This window comes from Nicotiana sylvestris, chromosome 3 (genome assembly GCF_000393655.2).
Source record: "Nicotiana sylvestris chromosome 3, ASM39365v2, whole genome shotgun sequence".
Taxonomy (NCBI): Eukaryota; Viridiplantae; Streptophyta; class Magnoliopsida; order Solanales; family Solanaceae; genus Nicotiana; species Nicotiana sylvestris.
This window is the reverse complement of record NC_091059.1, coordinates 172,822,509-172,845,626: the sequence shown is the minus strand read 5'-3', so window position 1 is coordinate 172,845,626 and position 23,118 is coordinate 172,822,509. Positions and strand designations below refer to the sequence as shown.

Below are 23,118 nucleotides of genomic sequence, written 5' to 3'. Positions count from 1 at the left end.
CGAAAGCTCTTACGCAGACGTTGTTGGGTCGGATTCTTCCGGTCTCAATTTCCATTCTTTGCAGCGTGGAGAGCGGGCAAATGTCAACGCCCGATCCCCCATCCAGCATTACTCGCTTGACATAGTAGTCCTCGCATTTCACTGTTAAGTGTAAGGCCTTGTTGTGTGCTGCTCCTTCCGGGGGTAAATCGTTTTTGCTGAAAGAGATTTGGTTGACGGCGAAGAATCTTTCTGTCATCCGCTCTAGTTGCTCCACCGAGGTTTCGACCGGTACGTATGCTTCATTCAGGGTTTTCAGCAGGATCTTTTGATGCTCGGTTGACCTCATTAATAGTGACAGCATGGACACTTGCTCAGGGTGCTTGCGCAGCTGGTCTATCACTTCGTAATCCGGCATCTTCATCTGTTTGAAGAACACTTCCGCTTCTTCAACACTCACAGGCTCCTTTGGAGGGAAGCGCCTTTGTGTGGCGTTGTTCAGTTCTTGGGTATTTGAGTACCCTCCAACGAAAGTATTTTCTGGAAGTTCTTCCATGACCTCCTTACCTTTGTACGTTACCAAAGTCTTTTGATAATTCCACGGCACTGTGGACGGGTTGGTCATTGGCTTTTGTGGCACGCGTCCGATAACCACTGGCTCATTCAGCCGAGGTGGTTGAATCGTCCCCCGGACCACATAGGCCCCTTTTGGCACGTACATAGGTTTTGTCTTTTTGATCCCGTAGTTCTGCGTCTTCTTGGCTTGACCTCGCGGTATGTAAAGAACTCCACCCTTTGCCGGTACCACTTTCTTCTCCACCTTCTTTTCAGGCTTGCTTTCCGCAGCCTTGACCTCCTCCCCCTTTCTGATTTCTGGTCTATTTCAGGCCTCCTCCCCGTGTCGACAATGGCAATTATGGCTTTCAAGGCAGGGTCGAACTCTTTGTCTTCACAAATCATGCCGACCAGCGGCCCATTATTGTGAGCGGGCAATGGATTGTTAGTCACATTTGGGATCTCTTCGTCCCTTAGCACTATTTTTCCCTGCTCTATCAAATTTTCGACCACTCTTTTCAATGACCAGCAGTCGTTTGTATCATGTCCTTCGGCCCCTGAATGATAGGCGCATCTGACTCCGGCTTTATAAGAAGGAGATGTCGGGTTTTGCCTCGTTTGGGGAATTGGTTGCAAGAAACCCAACTGGACTAGCTTAGGGAACAATGTGGAGTATTGTTCACCGATGGGCGTGAAAGTCCGCCGTCGAGGTGGCTCCTGGGGGCGGTAGTTATTCTGCGGGGGTTGTGGGTTATAGTGGTTGCGGTAAGGAGGCTGATTTCTGGGAGGTGGAGCTGGGCCTCGGTTGGCTTGTTGTGGTGAATGGTTATAAGGTTGGGCATTCATGACCATATAAGGTTGATGAGCATATGCCACATTTGAGTGGGGGTAGTAGTGTTGTGGGGCCCTTTCCGGAAAATGGGGCCTGGGATGACGATACTCCCTTGCTTCAGAGGCTGCCATAGCCGTTTCTTCCTTCTTCTTCCCCCTTGTCGTCCCTCCAGACCCGCTTTGGACGGCCTGGGAGGTTGCCCTTAGGGCTGCTTGACTCAGAATCCGACCCGTTTTCAGCCCATTCTCTACCATCTCTCCTATCTTGATTGCTTCCGCGAATGGCTTACCCATGGCCGACATCATGTTTTGGAAATAGTCAGACTCTTGAGCCTGGAGAAAGGTAGTGACCATTTCCACTTCATCCATGGGAGGCTTCACTCTCGACGCCTGTTCACGCCACTTAATAGCATACTCTCTAAAGCTTTCCGAAGGCTTCTTCTTCAAATTCGACAGAGAGTTTCGGTCTGGCGCAATGTCGATGTTATACTGGAATTGCTTTACAAAATCTCTGGCGAGATCATCCCATATATGCCATCGGGACATTTCCTGATCCATATACCATTCCGAAGCTATCCCTACTAAGCTTTCCCCAAAATACGCCATTAGCAGTTCTTCTTTTCCGCCGGCTCCCCGCAATTGGTTGCAGTATTTCTTAAGATGTGCAATGGGGTCACCGTGCCCATCGTATTTCTCGAACTTGGGGGTCTTGAAACCCGTCGGCAGGTGCACGTGAGGGAACATGCACAGGTCGGCGTAAGAGACGCTCTTTTGTCCGCTCAACCCTTGCATATTCTTCAAACTTTGTTCAAGGCTTCTCATTCTCTTAGCAATCTCATTTTGTTCTGCAATCCTGGGGTTCTGATCCTGTCCCAGTGCGAGTTCGCACTGAGGCGGTAGAGGATTATTGTTGGTAGCGAACCTGGTTGGTTCCATTGAGAACGATGGTGCTTGGAATGTAAAAGAGGATGAGTCAAAGCTTGGCTTGTATGTGGCAGGCTGTGCCGTAGCTGGGCAAGGCGATGCAGTAAAGATGTTCATGCTTGCATCAGTGGCCGACATTCGGGGATGAGGCTCAGAAGGTGATCCTGCGGAGAGAGCGGAGTTGGCTGGGTACCCGAATGGGGTAGCAGGGTAATTTATGGGGACATTAGAAGTCCCACCTGACCTGGAGAATAATTCAGGGAATCCGGGGACGACACTTGGCGGCTCTTTCCCATTGTTCCAGTCATCCAGCATTTCCAACATGCGGAGCCGTAGGATTCTATTTTCTTCCGCAGTTGCGGATTCAGGCGTGAGGACGGCTGAGATTGAGCTCTCCTCAGAGACGGGGACTGTTTGCAATGGAATTTCCGAAGACATTTCCACACTTCCTTTTGACCTGGTGAAGTAAGTGTGAGTACTGCTTCTAGTCCTAACAACAGGTAGTTGAACACCTCTCCTTGATCTCGTGAAGTATGAATGCGAGGCCAGACTTTCACCAAACCAACCGTCTTTTCAAAAACCCTGGAAAATGCTCAATGACAAGTGCACGGTTAATTTGCAGCAAATAACGGATAGTTAATCTCACGTTGGGCATGATGCACCTATACAGTTAAGTGGATTGCTATATGTCTGCTACGAGAGCATGCGTCATTCCGGTATTTTTCCTCTTATTTCCCCCTCTTTTTTTTCTTTTCTTTTGTTTTCCTTTTATTTTATTTACATTTATTTTTCTTTTATATTTTTTTTTGTAGCAAAAGAAAATGCGATCAGATCCGATGAGGATTGCCTACGTATCACGATACTCACGTGAATCAGATCATTACGTAGTTCGAAAACACAAATGAGCGTGAAAGAAGCAAACTCTTTATTATTGAAGTAGTCTATTACAAACTACATTTTGCAAAAGAAAAAGCAAACTTTGAAAATAAACCTAGACTCAAAAAATAGACTAAAAATCACCCTGATGAAAAAAAAAACAGGCAGAAGATGCTAAGATACAGATTTGACCTATGAATGCATTATGGTTTTAAAAATTGGTTTCCGCGGGGCGTCGTTCGGCCTCGCCGCGGTCCTAGGCGTGAGATCCCTCTCAAGTTGCTCTAGCTCGTGCATAGTCTGCTTGACATAACCCATTACTGCCGAGAGGACGGTAGCGCTGGACATGTTCTCACATCGTAGGCATCGTCTGGTGATGGCATGGGCAATGGCCTTGATCCTATCTCTGGTTTGCTTCTTCTCTACGAGCAGGCGTTTTGTCTGATCGCTGCATATCTTGAAAACTTGAGCATCTTGTACATGCTGATGCTTCAGTCGTCGTACTTCCAACTTCATCTGGGCTATTGAGTCATACCAGTATCTGCTCTCAATTTGGAAATCATTGGCCTGATTAGCTGCTTTGATCTCAAGTGCAGCCATCTCTCTCTTTATCTTAGCAACAGTCTTCTCATGGTCGCTTTCCAATCGATTCAGGTACCTGCGATGCTTATCCGTTCTTGTATCCCACTGTGCTTTGAGCTCTGCTATGATGTTTTCAGATTTCTCCAAACCATCTCGCCATTCCCTGATTTCACCTTTTAGCCCTTTTATCAGCTGCTCGTCCGATCGACGCCTTGGTTGTCTATCTGCATCCAACCTTATCTGTTTGATCTGGGCTCTGAGCATTTCATTTTCTTGAATCAACCTGTTCCGCTCTCCCAGATCGGTAGCAACTTGCACGTTGTGTTCATATTTCAATTTTTCCACTTGTTGCTTTAACCTGCTGATTTCGGTGCAATAGCCTCTTTCTTTTGCTAACCAATCCCACTGCTTTTGTGATGATTCGGTAAAATTCCGGATGTGGGGTCTCTTAGCTGGCCTTTCATGCTCGAGTTCCCTTCTGTACCATGCAAGGTAACCTGGCGCCGTTTCTCCTTTGGCTTGATCCCGCACGCAAGTATCTGATTTCAAATATTGACCCTCATTCCAGATTTGGCGAATCTTTGCTTCTGGGAACTGTCCGTTAGGACTTATCTCAATTGCTTGAGTGCTTAGATCTTCCTCATGAGGTACTGTCTGGCATCTTCCGAACTGTCTTAAAACTCGGCAGGGTGCGTAAGGTTGAATGCTCTTAAGCCCCATCAGCAAGAAATGAGTTTTAGCCGCTGACATATATAAGACCTCATCAACGGGCAACCATCCCAACTTCCATTGTATTTGGCTGGCAGTAAGAGCTTGAAAGAACGAGGTCCAAGCCAGGACTCCTTCGGGCAAACTGATCTCTTTGGCTCTCGCGTAAGATTCTTCTATGCGGGTCTTTTCCGGGGAACCATGGCTCAAAATCTCGGAATGATGGCAAAGGTGCTCGGTCATCCATATCTGCAGGAGCAAGTTACAACCTTCGAAGAAATTTCCCCCAGCTTTACAAGTTGTGAGAGCTCGAAAGATGTCAGATACCACCATTGGCGCGAGAGTGCTGCCACTTTGCGTGAGTAAAGTGCTGGCGACCCCAGATATCTTCAAATCAATGTTTCCATCTTTTCTCGGAAATACCAGAAGACCCAGAAACGTTATCATGAACGCCACCCGTCTGTGCTCGTCCCACTTCTGACGAACTCCTTTGCTGCACAGTTTGTTGATTGGATTATTGAATCCCCCCTCGTGACCGTATCTATCATATATGAAGCATGGAGTACAGAATCCGGCTGCTAGATCCGGGTTGTGGACCGTTCTAGGTATTTTCAATGAATCCAGGAACCGATGTACCGTGACGACTCTTGGGGCGACCAAGTATTTTTTCCTCAACGGGAGTTCAGTATTCCCGATGTATCCGGCCATTTCTTCCAAAGTTGGGGTGAGCTCAAAATCAGAGAAATGGAAAACATTGTGCGCCGGGTCCCAATAGGTAACCAAAGCTCTTATGATATCTCCCCGAGGCTGGACTTCCAACAGACCCACAAGACCTTTCAAATATTTCTTAACCTCATTTTGTCCTTCAACACCTAGATCATTCCACCATAGCCGTAACTTGACAGGGATTTTGGTCATTATTGAAAAATGTTCATTTTGCATCGTGCTCATCCTGCACATTTATTAAGGTGATTTTAACAAAATTGACTGACTCAAAAAATATATATTTTTTTAGAGAGGATCAAGCTTTGCCCACGGCCTTTAAACACTTCGGAGACAAAGATTTTAAGGCTGTGCGGGTCTAAAAAAACGCTAAACAAGACCCAAAGGTGGCTGTTTATGCAAAGTCAGCCTTCCGGCGTCCCTTTCGGGAACATTTGGCTATTTATGATAAAACAATGTCACCTGACTTATTTACGACTCTATTAAAAATTTGACACATCTTTTATTTGTTTATTTACTGATTTTTGGCTATTTAGAAAAATGGGGTTGAACCCGACGAGGGTTGCCTACGTATCTCACATCCGGTGAGAATCAAACCGGCGTAGTTCGGGATATGAATAGAGAAAACCTAGAAATCAAGAATAAGTATTATTATTTTGAAAAAAGATAAAGGCTAAAGAAAAAATATTTTTTTTTTTTTTTTGCAATATTGGACCATTAGTCTGAATTTATAAAAGGGGTACTACAAAAGAAACAACACACCTTTTGAATTATGGATTTTCCATTTTTTTTTACTTTTAAAATAAATACTTTTTTTTTTTGATTTTGAAAGTGATAAAAGAAATTTTATTTTATTTTTTTATTTTATTATTTTTTTTTAATAACTCTCAATAAAAGACAGTTTTTTTTTTTAGAGAAAAAAAAAATCCGGCGAGGTTTTGACACTACTTGGACATTGGTTTTATTTTCCAAAAATAAGTAATTATCTCCCCTACGCTGCTATTTTCCCCTTTTTAGGAACCGGTCGACATGCGGAACCGAAGCAAATAAATGCACAACACAAATAGGATGCACCAGGGTGGTCTTTTTCGTTTCAGGCTGCCTGTCCTAGACGGACCCAACCCCTGTGTTGAGTCCCCTAAGTCAAATGCAACATGATGCAGATAAGCGTTCCTACTAGGGATCCGGCATGAAGTCAAGTTATTCTAGGTTCGTAACCTGGGTATTTGTTCTAGACTGTGCACCCGAGCGGACAACTCGAGTCGAGGAGGGGGCTACGTACCGGGGACCCGCGAGATCGTCCGGCTTTGTAACTTGTCCGTCCTCTTTCTTATTTTAGGTATTGACATTAACAGAATAGGGAGTCCCGACCAGCGAGCTTCTCCCCGGAAGTAAGAAGAGAAAGGTTTCGGCACAGTTTATATACAGTTCAGATAATATCAAAGCGGTAAAAGACAACATTTAGCACGTTACGCAAAAAACATGTAATAAAAATCAGATAATAAAGCCAAATATTACAATTATTCTAAGCTCGAATTCTTGAACCCTGAACCAGTGGTTCTGGGTAAATATCCCCAGCGGAGTCGCCAGAGCTGTCACACCTCCTTTTTGCGCGCCCGCCCTGAAGGGTTAAACGCGCGGGTGGAGTTTTTCCAATTTAAGTGACAATATTCGAAATGAGATTATTTATTTAATTCAGAGTCGCCACTTGGGAAAGGTTTGGCTTTTGGTGTCCCAAGTCACCGGTTTATCTTGAATCCCAAATCGAGGAAAATATTCGACTTTTTCAAATGAAGTCTGCGAACCAGAAATTCTAAGTAAGGAATTCTGTTGACCCGAGGGAAGGTGTTAGGCACCCTCGAATCCCGTGGTTCTAGCACGGTCGCTTAAATTGTTATAATGGCTAAATATCTGATTTAAATACAGGTTGTGACTTATGTGCTTTTATTAAGTTTAAACCGCTTTTATTATTATCATTTATTTTTATAGAATTGCAACGTCGTGAAAATGCATCTTGAACCACGTCACAATCAATGCACCCGTAGTTGTTAACACATCTCGACTCCGTTGAGATTTGGATTCGGGTCACATCAATGTGCACCCAAGTTTAAGAGTGTAATTCATTAAGGATGCCTAAGGGGTCTAGCGCGTTATTATTTGTAGAAGGCCATGAAATTTATTAAATGGCCCATCCTGAATTCTAGATAATTATCAAGGTTATTTATTGAGGGCCCCGCGATTTACATCTCATTTGGCGAGGCTCGTCTCATTATTTTAGAAGGAATATCCTAAAAGCGGCTACATTTCTAATACATTTGTCTCTAGGAAGATAAAGGAGAAAAATACCAAACTTACTTATTTAAGCAACTAACCTACTAAGTCCTTATTATATATGATGAATCCAAACTTTTGCTTGATCGCCTAATTGGTTGTTTATGAGGTAAGAACTATTTCATGCTTCGCTTTTAAGGAGTGAACAAGTTCATTAATTTGCTAAGGGGATTGCGAGCAAACTAATATCGTACACCAAATTTGCATTAAGAAATGACCTTCCAGTTCGGATTGCAGAACTAGCTCATTTGGTCTTGATAAATGAGATTAGTTGTTTATTAGGAAAACCACTGTTGATTGAACTCAGAAAAAGTAGTCGCGTCATTTCGAAACGAGGAATCTATATTGAAGCTCATATCGAAACTATGTAGAGAACGAGTAGTCCAGTAGAAGGGTCAGCATACATTATTACCTTGTTAATGTAACGCTGCAAGAGAATTAGTTTGGGGGCACATCTTATCTTGGAGTCAAATAGAAACGAATGTAGCAAATTCGATGGCTCAGAGATCTAGGCAAAAATACATACATGTGCTTGCTATGGTTCTATGTTTTTGGTATCATAACTGAAACAAAGCTAACGATTGCATGCTTTAAAACACATCTGATTTATCAAGCCAATGCTATCTACTTGTTCATCTCAACTTAGAATACATGTTAATTTATACAGAATGTTTGCAGTTTTCAGTTAAACAAATACAGGCCCAACTAACATTCAACCTATTTTTAACACCAATGTTACAACATAAACAGATGTTCATTTCTTTATTTCTGCTTCAACTTCAAACTTTCAACAATACATGGTTCAGAGGTTGTGTACCTGGAAATATTTGACAATTGAAGAAGAGGGCAATCAGCAGAATAACAATGACAATCAAGTGCAGCAGCAATAACAGCACTAGCAGTAACAGCAGGACAAGATAGCAGCAGCAACAGGAAACAGAAGAGTAGCAGCCACAACTCTCAAAACAATTGGAGTGAGATCAGACACCCCAACTAAACCAAACTCTCGAGTAGAACAAGCAACAACCAAGCAGACTCAGTTGGGAGAAATCAGTGTGGCACAAAACAGGTCCAGATTTAGTGAAATTAAAACAAAGGAAAGGAAGCAATTTCTAATTTTTGTCTGTCTGAGTTATCAGACAAAAAAAAAATTCTTTTCCAGTTTTCTGTTTTCCAAAAATTTGAACTCTCAGATGTTCCCTCTCAGTGTCTCTCCCTATCTCTGTATGCTCTGTCTGTGTATCTCTATCTGCTCTCCCTTTTTCTTTTATATCCTCACAGTGTATGTCCTCCCTTTAATATCAGGTGGTATCCTTTTCTCTTTTACTCTCTTCTGTGTATCTCTTTCTCTCTCCCCCTATCAGATGTCCTCTATGTCTGTCCCCCTCTATCTCTTAATGTGCCTCCCTTTTATAAGCCTCAACATCAAACCTTTTACAGCCTGTTAAATTAATCAGATACCCCTCCCATGTGCCCATTTCTTTTCAGTTTCCACTCAGCTATTTAAGTATTAATCCCATGACATTCCCTTGGCAGGCTTTAACTTTTCATTTTATTATCTAAAAGCAAGTATGGGCAGTAGAATATATCTGACAGCATATACTGTCAGATTGTTTAAAACTTAAAAGCTTCTTAATGCAGAAAAACAGGCTGTGCACAAGGCACATGAGGTGCACCAATGCACATGCTGTGCACGAGTGCACATGCCTTCCAATTCAGAATTTAAACATAAACAATCCTTTTTACATTGACTGATCCAAATCAACAGCTATAAGTAAACAAAACTGGTTCTGAATTGATTTCAACAGATGTTCAACAGAAGCAAATCGATTTACTATGCTCAGACAGTTGAAATTAATTGACGACACATGTCGACTCGACTATATTAGTATTAACATACACAATCGTAGCCAAAAATCAGACATTTAAACAGTATTGATACATGGTTCGCATTATACTGACTAAGCAGAAATACACTCGAGGAGTCAACTAGTCAGTCCAAACTCGAAAATCAGCTACTTGCACAAACAAATACATAATGCCTTATCAGAATAGGGGGGGGGAATTTAGACAAACAAACAGAGGTTCAGGCGAAGTGGTTGAAGCACAGTTGATAGAGGTCAAGGACATAAACAGCAAACGAACAGACCCTTACAACAATCAAACAAACCAAAACAACTAAGAAAAGAAAGAAAACTCACCTTAAACCGCAAAAAGATCAAAACCTTAACTCGGACTTGGTCAGGCCTTTCTTAAGGCTGAACGGACTTTAAACGAAGTGTTTCTCAGACGAGAAACACTTGGATTAAAGTCCATTAGACCTTAACCTCTTCGGTTCGAACGGATATGGACCAGTGACGAAGAACCCACAAATTCCAAAACTCAGATCTGGGATTCATGCTTCCCTGATCAGATTCGGACCAAACCAAGTATGGTTTGGTCACGAGGGGGGTCTGGGGAGTGTCTGGTATGAAACTGGGGTTGGTTGGGTTAGATCGAGTTTTGACTCGAATCTTCGAATGAAGATTCGAGGACCTGGGGGTGATTCGAACCATGGGGTTGGTAGATTTGGGTTCAGGATGGCATGGGGGTTCTATGGTGTTCAGGGGAAGGTCACCGGCATCCATGCCGCCGGCTTCCATGGCGGAAGTACGCAGGGGCGGCTAGGGTTTTAGGGCTGTTTGTTTGGGGAGACGAAGGCTGGGGTTTGGATAGGGGGGCAGGGTAGTGTTAGGAGTTTATATAGTTAGTGAGCAAATGGATCCTGGCCGTTGGATGAGATGAGAGGAAGGGCCAGGATCCTTTGACTATCAGGGAACGACGTCGTTTCAAGGGTAAAGGGTTAGGGTCGGTCCGGGTGAGACGGGTCGGTTTTGTTGATGGGTTATGGGGAATTGATCTTGGCCGTTGATCAATTTAAGATCAACGGCCCAGATCAACCTGTATCAAAACGACGTCGTTTGGATTCTCTGGGCATCAGGTGGTGTTGGACCGGGCAGGCCTGGATTTTGGGCTGAGTTTGTTGGGCCAATTTTAACAAATTGGCCCAAGTCCGGAAGGGGTCTTTTCTTTTCTTTCTTTTATTATTTTTTATTATTATTTTCATCTCTTTTCCTTATTTATTTTAAAAACAAAACTAAGCAAAAAAAATCAAAAATAAAAATTAAATACACACTCACTACAATTATTTGCACACACACTAAAAATATTTCGAAATAGGTAAAATCAAACAACATAAAATCACGGACGAAGATGCTTGTTTATGCTTTTCTATTTAAACCATGTTACGGTTCAGATTATGCATGACACGTACACATTTTTTTGAATTTTGTTTTAATAAAGTAAATAAATAAAAACGGGCCAAAGTCACTAATAAATCAACAAAGTGCCGCATGGAAATCCAAAATTGTACAACAGGACCAATTTTATTCTTTTGGAGTGACTGTCGCGCAAAACAAAAATCACGTGCTCACACATAGCACCAAGAAGGTGCTTAAACTGTATAATAAAAGTAATCACCAGTGTAGTACATTTCCAAATGCTGTGTTTCATCAACCACCTGGCGTATGCTCAGTAGCTATTGTTCATCTGTTTCCAAATGCTATTATTAATCTAAGTTTCCACTTAAGCTTTCTGTTCTAGCAGTTTTAGATATGCAGGGAGACATATTTTGGTGCGAATGTCACACTCACAGATTTTCATAATCAACTAATCGAGCTCATATTAGTAAACCATAGTTTTTGGGGTAATCTAATTACCAACCACATTGTAGGACCATCTCAAAAAATATTTGTGCTAGCACAACTAGAAGCAAAAATCAGTAATTCACTGTGCTGTCTTGTTAGCAAGAGCTCTACCAGTTCCTCACTTTATGTAATGGGTCTGGTTCCCTGGATGAACAAATTATAGTCAACCAGTTAGAGTAGAGGGCTATCTTTTTGGATCTCTTTCATCTACATGCGGACAAAGGTCAGACAACATAGTCTGTAGCAATAGTGGAGTGGACCATGTATCCACTACTGCAAATTGGTTCATCTGTTGTAATGAATAGATATGCTGATAATAGCATCCACTCAGCAAGCAAAGAAGAAGAAGGAGATATATTCCCATTTTGAAAGCCATCACAAATGTCATAAGTTGATGGCATCATTATCCATCACCATCAATCTCACTTAAAACAGGTCTAACTTGTTATTATATGAGAATTGATTCCAAAATTGATGGATGGTGCAGAGCGCACAATAATTTCTGGGAGCAACAGATGCCACTGTTAATATAGGGTAACACTTTAACAGTTTGTAAAGTCGAAATATTTTCAAGCTAATATTTGTGTAGGAGTTCTATTGTGTAAGGGGGTTAAGTGTATAATCTTGAAGTACAAGGGATGTATTTTGCATTTGACTCATATTGGAAGGGTGTTCAGAATAATTTACCAGACTATATATATAGAAACTCGTTACATTCCATGTATAGAGTCAGCTCTTCTTGAAAGATGACTAAAATTCCCTCTTTCCTCCTTAAATTGCTACTTGTCTTGATATTTGCTGGATGGGTATCACTTTGGCTTCTCAAGCCCACGCAACTATGGACTAAAACTTGGAAAATTGCAGAAGCAAAGGCATCAACCTCATTCTTAACCCAAACTGGTGAGGTTCTGAATTCCTAACTCAAATTATTTTAGATGTATAGGTTTAACTTCAAACTCATCATTTACCTGTACAAGAAATGCTAATGTAATGTCCTGTTCAATGTTAATCCCCTCCAAAATAGTGAATGTTTTTTTTTTTTTTCCTTTTGAGGTCCTACAGGTCTTAATTTTGCTGTCTACACCTTCCCTGTTATTGCTATAGCTATAGTAGGTTTTATGTACTTGGAACTGAAACAAAAGGAACCAACCAGCAGGTATGCTTTTTACCTGCAGTATATATATAAGCATACTAATGTTGAATATAGGCCACTTTCATGCAAACATGTGCTGAATTTGGTTGACAGGAAAGGAAGATCTTCACTATCTGTTCTCTCCAATCCACTAGTTGTGAGTAGGTATATAGGAATGCTGTCTGGGTTTGAAATCCTTGCTGTATCTCTATTCGTCATCTTTCTAGCATGGACATTCTATTCGCGTATCTCCAGTGACTTCAAGAAGATGATACCAATTAAATCATTCGCTTTGCACGTGTAAGTATAATCCTATATTTCCATGCAAATATGATAGCATCATTTGCAACAAAAGTATCAGAGTACTCTCTGATAATATTTTCCAACTCGGCTGTTTCCAGATGGCAATACAGAATCTTTAGAGTCGCAACAAGGTGTGGTTTATTAGCAGAAGCCTGCCTAGCTCTTCTTCTTCTTCCCATCTTGAGGGGGATGTCAATATTTCGATTAATTGGCATCCAATTTGAAGCTTCCGTGAGATACCACATTTGGCTTGGGACAGCAATGATATTATTTGCCACTTTACATGGTGGAGGTACTTTTCTAATCTGGGGTATGAAACATCGCATTGGAGATGAGGTAACCTCATGTAATCATTTGAACATTACTTCCTTTTTCAATTTAGTTTGAAACATCGCATTGGAGATGAGGTAACCTCATGTAATCATTTGAACATTACTTCCTTTTTCAATTTAGTTTGAACATATCTATCTATGCTTTGTTACTAAGTCCTTTTTTGTGGAAAATTATAGATGTGGAAATGGCAAAAGGTAGGGCGTATTTACCTTGCTGGGGAGATCAGTCTTGTTACAGGATTGGTCATCTGGATCACGTCACTTCCACAGATCAGAAGGAAACGATTCGAGATCTTCTATTATACACATCATTTGTACATAGTGTTCATACTATTTTTCCTGCTTCACGCTGGAGATCGCCACTTTTACATGGTTTTCCCTGGCATTTTTTTGTTTTGCCTTGACAAGATACTCCGAATAATTCAATCGAGGCCAGAAACGTATATTCTTTCTGCTCGAATCTTCCCTTCCAAAGCCATAGAGTTGACACTGCCAAAAGATCCAAGTACAAAATCAGTAATCTCTCTCCAATTTAAATGCGAATATGCTTTCTTAATTCATGACTGGGCCTAAATAATCAACCTACTCAACACACTATTTCAGGGTTGAAGTATACACCAACAAGCGTGATTTATGTCAAGATCCCGAATATTTCAAATTTTCAATGGCATCCCTTTAGCATAACTTCTAGCTCCAAAGTTGATAAAGACACTATCTCTATTTTGATCAAAGCTGAGGGACGGTGGACCCGCACTCTCTATAATATGCTACATTCAAAGACTGACGCAGAAGCTGATGGAATGAGATTTTTTCACGTAGCAACAGAAGGCCCTTATGGACCTTCATCAATGGACTTTCTGAGGTGAAGGAAATGATGTTATTTCATGTTTGATTTTAGACCAAGTTATCAATCATATTTCCCCATATATAATAAGTTGTTGAATCTTCTGCAGATATGATAGTCTACTTCTAGTTGCAGGTGGAATTGGGGTTACACCATTCTTCAGCATTCTGCAAGAAATTGCCTCAGCAAGAAGTAACAAAAATGTATTACCTGTAAAAGTACAGCTTGTCTACACCATAAAAGATTCCCAAAGCATCTGCTTGTTAGACCCAGTCCTACCGCAGGTTTTTGATGAAGAACAAAGTTATCTACAACTTAAAGTGTTTGTCACGCGGGAACACCAAGCCAACAAATCCCTACGCGAAGTGCTAGATGAGGTCTCTAAAATACAAACCATTCATCTCGCCAACAAGCGTTCTGGTTATGCAGTATATGGACTTGAGAACTTGCGATGGATGGCCGTCCTCCTTCTGTTGGCGTCTATCATTTTTCTAGCATTCCTTAGCATCTTCAACCATATTATTATCAGGCCTAATAAGAAGTCATCTGAACAGAAAACTGCCTCCTCAATAGTGGACGTTCTTCTCATATGCTCGTTTGCATTAGCACTAATATCTAGCACCTTAGTGGCTACCTTATGGAGATGGAAGAGGCTAAGTGAAGAAATTCCACCATTTTCTGAAACAGAAAGAAAACCAATGAAACCAACAGAAGCAAATAAAGGTTTTGATCAACATGAAATCCATTTTGGAGCAAGGCCAAACTTTAAAGGTATGTCCCAAATACATCCATGTCCTTGTTTTAACATTTAACTTCCAATCTATTGGCGTTCTAACATGTTGACAATTGAACAGACATATTTTCCCAGTTTGCTAATGAATCCAAGGGATCCAATATCGGTGTCTTCGTTTGTGGGCCTGAGACAATGAAAGAGTCCGCAGCTACAACTTGCCATCAATACTCTCAGACTTTCCAAAGCAGAGGGCAAGAACAAAAGCCATCTTTCAGCTTTCACCCGTTAAATTTCACTCTCTAATAGTCTTTGTGAACAATGGTCGAACACATTGTCTACAAATGAACTAAATAAAGTCTTTGGCCTTGACAATCAAGTATCAACAAAGTATAGTACAGGTTTCAGTTTCCTGTTACTGAATGTTCCAAGGGATATCCCATCTAGTGACACATGTTGCATCTGGTGTAGCCATATATGATAAAATAAAATATACCTAAAACAAACTGAAGAGTTTGGTACTAAAATTTTAGGTAAACGAAGATGGCAAAGAATTAGGTTGTGCCCGACATGAATTGTAAAAAGCAAAAATAAAAAAGATTGAGAGTCTGTCAGAGAGCCAAGAGACCACCCCAGACCTACGAGAGGCCTGAGAACGATCCTCTACTGCGCAGAAGCCCAAGGCCACCAAAGCTGTTACTCACGCTCTAGTCTCATGGCCACACTTCATCAACCAGACTTGGTTTTCTGTCTCCTTAGAACTCAAGGATACAGTGGTACGAGCCTATAGAACAGATCCTGTTCAAGTAAGGTCGTGCCCAAGAGATGCAGTAGACGGCATTTTAAATGCTTAGTTTGGAACTTCAATTAGCGATGTGGTACAAAGAGAGATGGGCTTCACTCGCTTATAACGGACGGTGTCTTTAACTAGCAAAACAAAGGGGATCTGCTCAGATTTTCCTATCAGGTAACTCATAAACTGAATTGAAGAAAAAGTTTACTTTGTCGTTCTTGGTTTTTATGGAATATAATTGCTGCACAGGAGCATTAACTTTAATTAGAATCAATCCAAAAGTTAGGCTCCATGATATTTCTTATTATTACACCGTTTTTGTTTTACGTCACCATTTCAAATGTCTCGTCTCAAACCAAAACCCACCACCTCTCCCCCAAGATTTAATAGGTGTTTGGAAGTTTTTTTTCCTTCATTTATGTCTTTGTTTGTAGAATTAATTTAGTTTTTGGGAATCACCAGCCATTTTTAGCAGAAAATGTGCCAAAGAAGTAATAAAAAGGAGAGATGAAAGATTTCAGTTAAGAAGAGGGTAAGCAGAAATTCGAGGTATCAGAAAAAAAAAAGATATATCTGCAAGACTCTCCCGAGCAAAAGATGAAGAAGTGTGCCAATCGAATGATAAACTCCACCTATTTATAAGAGACATAAATCCCTCGAGCACGAAATCCAAAAGTCACCTATCGAATCTGATAGGGCACGAAATGTTTCGGTTCCCCAAGAACGTGTGTCATAATGGTGATAACCACGAACCAACGCTTCAATACCAAACAATGTTTCGGTTCTGAAACCGCCGCAACGGTTCATGAGGATCGAAAAAACGCCGCCACTCCGTAAAAAATCCACAAAATGTGACTAAGGAACGGAAAGTCGTGGGTCAGATTTCTCTTGAAGTCGTAACGAACATGATCCGTCTGCCGAGTTCGACATAGGACGACCCCGACAGACGGGGGGACTAACTGTATTGGTCAAAATTTGACCATCACGATCAAGTCAACCGACACCCCGTCTCAGTAACTGGGCAGTGAAGGTCAACGGAGCCCACTCCATTTCTCCTCCATGACATCCGACGAATCGGTAAGAGTGACGCCTAAAATCATGGCCAAGACACATCAGTGGCAAGAAGACGTCGAGTCAAGCAAAGGGCAAGGATACCCTGACTATATATAGCCAGGGAAAGCTCTCAACTGGGGGGATGGGCTCCAATTTCTAAAAAAGGAAGACAAAAAGCTCCCTTCTTGTATTCTAGAAAAGAAGAGGAAATGACCTCGAAGAAAAGATGTAAATCTACTTCCTCATCGATCGATGAGGAAGACAAGACAATATCGAATCTTAATAAGATCAATCATATCTCTTGCATCCCATGTGCAATCGTTGTTGTTAACATTTCGATCTGGAATTAATTATGTTTGACTAAGATTTACCCCTTCATCTTTGATTGATTTGTTCCAAAAGATTTTAATATGAGTCAAACACATAACTATTTACAACTAATGCAAAGTTTAGAGTTCCATAGCTTGTACAAAGAATACAAAAAATCAATCCTTAACCGAGAATACCGACAATTTCTACAACAAAGGAAACAAAAATGCAATACAATATCTACACAACCGATAGTAGTTCCGATTCTTGTGACAAGTATTTATCTCCTTCCTCACTTGCACTACTGCTTCTATCTTTCATGCTGCTGACAGTAGGTGTTAATTCAGCTAGCAATTCATTTTGTGTTGCCTCCACATTCTCACCTAGCAATACAGCAACCACCTCTCTCATAGTAGGTCGTCGGAGAGGATCCGGGTGACAACAAGTTAGGCCTAGTTTCAACATAGCTTCCATTTCGTCCTCCGAATACTGCCCCCTAATCCTATCATCTGCTGCCTCACACAATCTCCCTTCCCTGTACTTTTGTCTAACCCAATCAATCAACACTTCCTCTTCCTCTACCATAAACCCTGTGTCAATCGGCCTTCGCCCACACGCCACCTCCAACACCACCACCCCAAAACTATAAACATCACTAGCTGCAGTTGGTGTAGCCCTTGTCACCACTTCAGGTGCCAAGTACCCTAATGTACCTACTACCCTAGTAGTATTAGGGACACCACCGTGAGTGTATAACTTTGCTAGCCCAAAATCACCCAATCTCCCTCTCATTTCACTATCTAACAAAACATTGCTAGATTTAATATCCCTATGTACAACCACTTGTTCCCAACCATGATGTAAATAGTTCAAACCCTCAGCAACATCAGCTAGGACCCTCCTCCTGTCTACCCAATTCATAACCTTCTCTGGCTTATCAAATATCCATTTATTCAGACTTCCATTAGGCATGTAATCATACACAATCATAAGTTCATTTCCCTTCCTACACCACCCTCTCATTTGTACTAAATTCTTGTGTTGAAGCCTTCCGATAGTCGATATCTCAGCCATGAATTCCCTTATTCCTTGTCTTGAGTCATGGTTCACACATTTCACTGCCACTTCTGTGTTATTAGATAGTATTCCCTTGTATACTTTACCAAATCCACCAGCCCCAAGTAGCTCATCTTTAGAGAACCCTTTTGTAGCTAGGTTAAGCTCTTCATATGAAAATCTATGAGGCCAATACTCGAGTTCCCAATCTTCAATTACATCCTCTTCCTCCTTACCCCTCCTCTTCCACCAAAACCAATAAAATACACACAAACAACCTAACACAGCAGCAACACAACCAACTACAATCCCAGCAATAGCACCGGGAGATAACGAAGACGTCAAATTTTCCAGCTGAAAAACAGGCAAATTCGTAGTATTAATATCCCGTGCAACTCCAGAATCACTAAAACTCCAAGCTAAAACTCTTTGTGCCTCAATCCATTGAGTCTTGGAAGCAGAGAACCCAACAAACATATCAGCAGACGTGTAATTTGCAATTATGGGGTTTTTATAACTTAGCATAGTCTTAACAGGCCGTGACATACCAGCTGGAGCTATAGTAACATTAATCTCGAATTCAGGCCCATTGAACTCGATCCAAACATGAATATTTTGTCCACTTCGCATATTTAGAGGCACGAAAGAATCACTACCATTACCAGAAGAATTATAATATCCAGCCGTTTGAGTAACGACAGATTCGATGCTGTTAAGATCAATTCCGACATGGTTTCTATCCGGATCATTGAATTCCGGGTTACGACCCGTATCAAACTCGACGGCGAGAAGTGGAGCCACGGTATGAACGGTGGCGTTAGTGAAAAGTCCAAAGTATTGACTGGAGAGAGCGTTGGGTGGGGAAGTTGAAGCTGAAAGAACAAAAGCAAGACCGAAACCGGGACTAGAGGGATCATCGGGGAGAATAGAGAAGATGAATTGGGTAGAGAAAGAGGAGGAAATGGAAGTAGAATTGGAAGTGGATTTGATAGGAATTGGAGATGGGTAAAAAGCACGGCCACGGGAAAATTGGTTGGAGTCGTTGGTGAGGCGGATCACTGGCGGCTCAAGGCGAGCATCGTCGATGAGGTTTAGGACTGGGGTGGAGTTGGTAGTGAAGGAATTGAAGAGAAAATCGAGAGCAGAAATAGATGGGAAAATTGTAAGATTGATGAGAATGAATAGTATAGGTAGCATATTTTTGGGATTTTTGCATTAGAAAAGAAGAGAATTGTGGGAAGGAAAGTGGGAATTGTGTTAATGACATAGTCCTTTGAAGGGAAGAGACTATTGGTGTTTCTGTGAAAATGATGAAGATGACTAAGCTCAATCATCCTTTGACTATGTCTTGATAGATAAAGAAATATCAAAATCAAATAAACAAATATATTAGTAAAAGATTACCAACTACCACATTAACCTTTTGCACAGCTCCATCCACAAAAGAACACCTACAAGAAGAAAAAGTCTCATATAACAATTTTGTAGTAAACTTCATATTTACTTACTGCTAGTTTCTTCTTAAGTATAAGAGAGTTTCATGTTTGCATAAACTTCGGTATTTACTATATAATGTTTGATTTCGTTATAAATTTATGCATAATTAATATATTCTCCTCTAATCAATGTAACGTCCTAGCATAACTTATACGAGAGTGTCCATGTTTTATAATACAACAACAATAACAAAAAATTCAGTGAAATCTTACAAGTGGGGTTTACGGAGGGTAAAGCGTACATCGACCTTACTCCTACATTATGACAGTAGAGATGTTGTTTTCGAAAGACACTCGGCTCAAAAAAAGTGAAAATGAAACAATAAACAAACATTAGCAATAATAAGGTATTTAGACATCAGGGCAGCCCTTCCATAAAGCAAGTAAAACAACTGCTTTAGGCCCCACATTTGTGGGGGAGGCATTTTTTATTACGTTTGATAGGCTATTTATAAGTTTTAAAAAAATTCGGTGAAATGAAAATGTTTGATTTCTTTCTTTAACAAGTATAGAAAAGAATGATTTGCAACTGCTATGATTTCTGAAAAGAAAATTGCACTTGAAATAAATATCTAATCCGAATTTCGTAAGAAGCGTGTGATATATAGGAAATAACAATTTGATGCGAATGTTGATAATAAAATCTCAAAAATTTTCCAAGGGTCCTTTGAAGTTGATTACTTTATACATAGTAGACAAAGGTATTTTTTTCACTTCAAAATATTTGAACAATTCGAAGCATATGAAAATATTTTTGGTTTTTTATTTAGCGGTAAAAATTAAGATTACTACATAATAAAAATTTAAAAAATATTGCCTTAATCTTGAATGTTCCTTAAAGCATAATAATCAATTCGATATTGATGGTTTAAATTTATTTTCAGAATTAAAAGTATTAAGGAAAATAGTGGAATTAGAAGATTGCAGTTTAATTGATACACTCGGTCAAATAAGAAGGTTCGATTATTTTTTCAATGCCTATATTTTTTATGGAATAATGTTAATAACTCTTATTACTGTCGCTTCAGCGTAAAGAAGTTTTCAAAATTAAAATTGATAAAATCTTACTTAAGATCATCAATGTCTCAAGAAAGGTTAAATAGATTAGCTATATTGTCAATTAAAAAAGACTTATTAGGAGTTACAGATTATAAGAAAATTATATATTAATAACTTCGTATCTCAGAAACACAAAAAAATAGATTTTAAATAAATAAAGAAATAAATTTTTTTTAAAAAAAGTTAAGGCCCCTCGTAAAGTTTGGTTTTAGGCCACAAAACTTATTGGTCCGCCCCTATTAGACAACGACGCAAATGAAAATTCGTGTAATAACTTAAATCTGAGAATACAACACTATAAGAATAGAGTCCTATCTTGCTGGAAATAGCTGTCCATGTTTTATATCAGATGAAATGTGAGACAAGAATACATATGTTAAAAATACCTGAATAACAGTATCTAAACATAACAATATTTTAAAAATAGACAATTCCTATATATCTTATTATTCATCGCATAACCTTCTTCTGTATAATAATTACTTTCTCTATTATTATTTACTGTATAAGCAATTCCTATATTATAATCTCCATAAAATTAGACAGAATATCAGACTACCCATAGTCTAGTAACAAGAACGGTTAGCTGTCATGCACCGTTGCTTCACAAAATAATTAGTGATCAATGTATAGGTCCTAATTTGGACGACCACGATCACTAACGAGTTCGGCGAGGGACGAGGCCCTTACGACGCAGCGTCCTTTGGTCATTGTAAAGGGTGACGACTGACAACGATTAGTAAATGCACAATATTTGTAGTAGTGTAGGCGTAGTAGGAGACAGTAGGAATATGCTTTTCGAATATTGTTTATGTTATACTTTTTAAGGGTTCAAGAGGGGATTGTCCCTTATAAATAGAGAGAGAAGACTTTGTAAAAGGGGGATCGAAAAGTGAATACAAAAAAGACAACTTTTGCTTATTACAGTTTTGGAATCCACACATCATTTTTTAATCTTGGCTAATAGCATCCATTGCAATATTTCTCTACATACAAAGTTATCATATTTACGCTTAATCATTTGGTTTCGACATATTAAGAAGCATTATTCACCTTGTTTATCCCTTGCATCTTTTAATCTAGATTTTATTATGCTTGACTGAGATTTACCTCTTCATCTTCATTAAGTGATTTAATCAAAAAGGTTTCGATATCTTTTGGTCAAACAATTTGGCGCCATCTGTGAGGATTTCTTTAGCTAAGATTTTAGTCTCATCTAGACCCTTGAGAGGGATAATCGCCTCTTCCTAGCTCTGCGCAAATTAACAATGTCAGGGAAAGGAGATGCAAGTCAAAAAGCAATAGTAGGCGTCACAACCGACCTCATGAACACCATCAAAGAAGACAGCAGGGAAGATAACAAAAATGAGACACCGAACACCACACCCAGGGGAGACGCTTCACCTCCCTTGCACGAAAGCGTAATTGCTTCGCGCGAGAAGGAAGCCTCCACATCTGCAACAGGAAAGGCACCACCGGCAAGAAGAAGAATGCTGGAAGAATGGCTAACAAGTACTTTGAACACAATACTTGATAAACCCGCCCAAAGGGATAACAGGAATGTTGCACATGCAGATGTCACGATAAACGCTGATGAGCAAGATGCCCCCATACAGGTAACACTCAAGTCGTTAATTACGCAGGTAATAATACGCTTGCAGCCGTTTTAAAGAAAATGGAGGAGATGGGAAATGAGACTAAGGCATTAAGTGACCAAATGACGGAACACTAAGAGAGGGTTGACAAAATACCAGGCACCCCAAAGTTGTTGCCAAAACGCGACGTTGGTCGATTTATCGAGCAACCATACAGTGAAGAAGCGTCCCCCTACGCCATTCCAAAGACCTTCAAAATGCCGCCCTACCTAAAGATATATGATGGTACTACCAATCCAGAAGATCATATCATCCACTACGTCATAGTCATAAAAGGTAACGATCTTTCAAAAGAGCAGGTACCATCGGTGCTATTGAAAACATTCGGCGAAACCCTAATAGGGGGAGCCTTGACATGGTACTCTCAACTACCGGCACACTCGAAAGTAACGTTCGAGGAAATGGCAGACAAATTTGTTATCGCCCATGCAGGGGCCAAAAAGGCAGAAACTAGGGTAAACGATATATTTGTCGTAAGATAGATGCACGGCAAGAGACTCAGGGACTTCTTAGCTCGGTTCAACAGGGTGAGAAGGAGCTTGCCGAATGTGTTAGAGGGAATGGAAGTAGCAGCCTTCCAGAACGGACTAAACAGGAATGGGTCGAGAGCGACCAGAAAATTGCTAAACAGGCTCATGAAATACCCTCCAACTACTTGGGAAAAAATCAATAACGCCTACTACACCGAGGTACGAGCCGACAAGGACAACCTTAACGGTCCGACCTAACGGTTGACGTCATTTCAAACTGAAGCAAGGAAAGATCATTACAACGTCGGTTGAAAAGATCAGTCGGGGGCCCGTCTCGGTCGAGAAAGGCATCAGCCTTACATCAGGACGTCTGCTCCGCCTCCACCGTGGCACACGGATGCTCCTTCTCAACATACAACACCATATTGACATAAGAAAGGTATTCCTCCACTCCTATCTGCTCACAATTTTTGTGTTTCTCTTTCAGAAATAGTGTACGCACTAGAGAAACTCGGTACAAAGGTGCAATGGCTGCAAAAGATGAGGTCAAACCCCAGCACTCGGAAGTCGAACGCTTTCTGCGAATTTCACCAAGAAAGGGGTCACAAAACTGAAGATTGCATAGTACTGC

The 23,118-nt window shown here is 40.6% G+C and overlaps 2 protein-coding genes and 1 non-coding gene across 4 annotated transcripts; 1 reads left to right on the top strand and 2 right to left on the bottom strand.

Moving 5' to 3' along the window:
• The first annotated feature begins 11,719 nt into the window (after nucleotides 1-11,719).
• On the top strand, nucleotides 11,720-15,014 carry LOC104244607 (ferric reduction oxidase 8, mitochondrial). 2 transcript variants are annotated; one of them, XM_009800062.2, is made up of 8 exons: nucleotides 11,720-12,155; nucleotides 12,309-12,411; nucleotides 12,502-12,687; nucleotides 12,789-13,026; nucleotides 13,200-13,527; nucleotides 13,626-13,884; nucleotides 13,976-14,637; nucleotides 14,721-15,014. In XM_009800062.2, the coding sequence occupies exons 1-8, from the start codon at nucleotides 12,002-12,004 to the stop codon at nucleotides 14,900-14,902; spliced, it is 2,112 nt and encodes a 703-aa protein (XP_009798364.1). In that variant the 5' UTR covers nucleotides 11,720-12,001; the 3' UTR covers nucleotides 14,903-15,014. The 2 variants fall into 2 exon arrangements, with proteins under 2 accessions (XP_009798364.1, XP_009798365.1); XM_009800063.2 differs by having other exon boundaries at nucleotides 11,725-12,155; nucleotides 12,318-12,411.
• Nucleotides 15,015-15,201: 187 nt separating this feature from the next.
• LOC138888867 (small nucleolar RNA U3) lies at nucleotides 15,202-15,412 on the bottom strand. The gene has a single exon (XR_011406438.1). It is a non-coding gene; the product is annotated as a small nucleolar RNA U3 (small nucleolar RNA).
• A 1,419-nt stretch (nucleotides 15,413-16,831) lies between these two features.
• Nucleotides 16,832-19,123, bottom strand: LOC104244608 (L-type lectin-domain containing receptor kinase S.1). The gene has a single exon (XM_009800065.2). The coding sequence runs from the start codon at nucleotides 19,002-19,004 to the stop codon at nucleotides 16,992-16,994; it is 2,013 nt and encodes a 670-aa protein (XP_009798367.1). The 5' UTR covers nucleotides 19,005-19,123; the 3' UTR covers nucleotides 16,832-16,991.
• Between the last annotated feature and the right edge of the window lie 3,995 nt (nucleotides 19,124-23,118).

Excerpts from the sequence above, each read along its gene's own strand:
- LOC104244607 (XM_009800062.2), top strand. The coding sequence starts at position 12,002 with ATGACTAAAATTCCCTCTTTCCTCCTTAAATTGCTACTTGTCTTGATA. Across the intron at positions 12,412-12,501 it reads CAAAAGGAACCAACCAGCAG|GAAAGGAAGATCTTCACTAT; the intron begins GTATGCTTTTTA and ends TTTGGTTGACAG. Across the intron at positions 13,885-13,975 it reads TCATCAATGGACTTTCTGAG|ATATGATAGTCTACTTCTAG; the intron begins GTGAAGGAAATG and ends AATCTTCTGCAG.
- LOC104244608 (XM_009800065.2), bottom strand. The coding sequence starts at position 19,004 with ATGCTACCTATACTATTCATTCTCATCAATCTTACAATTTTCCCATCT.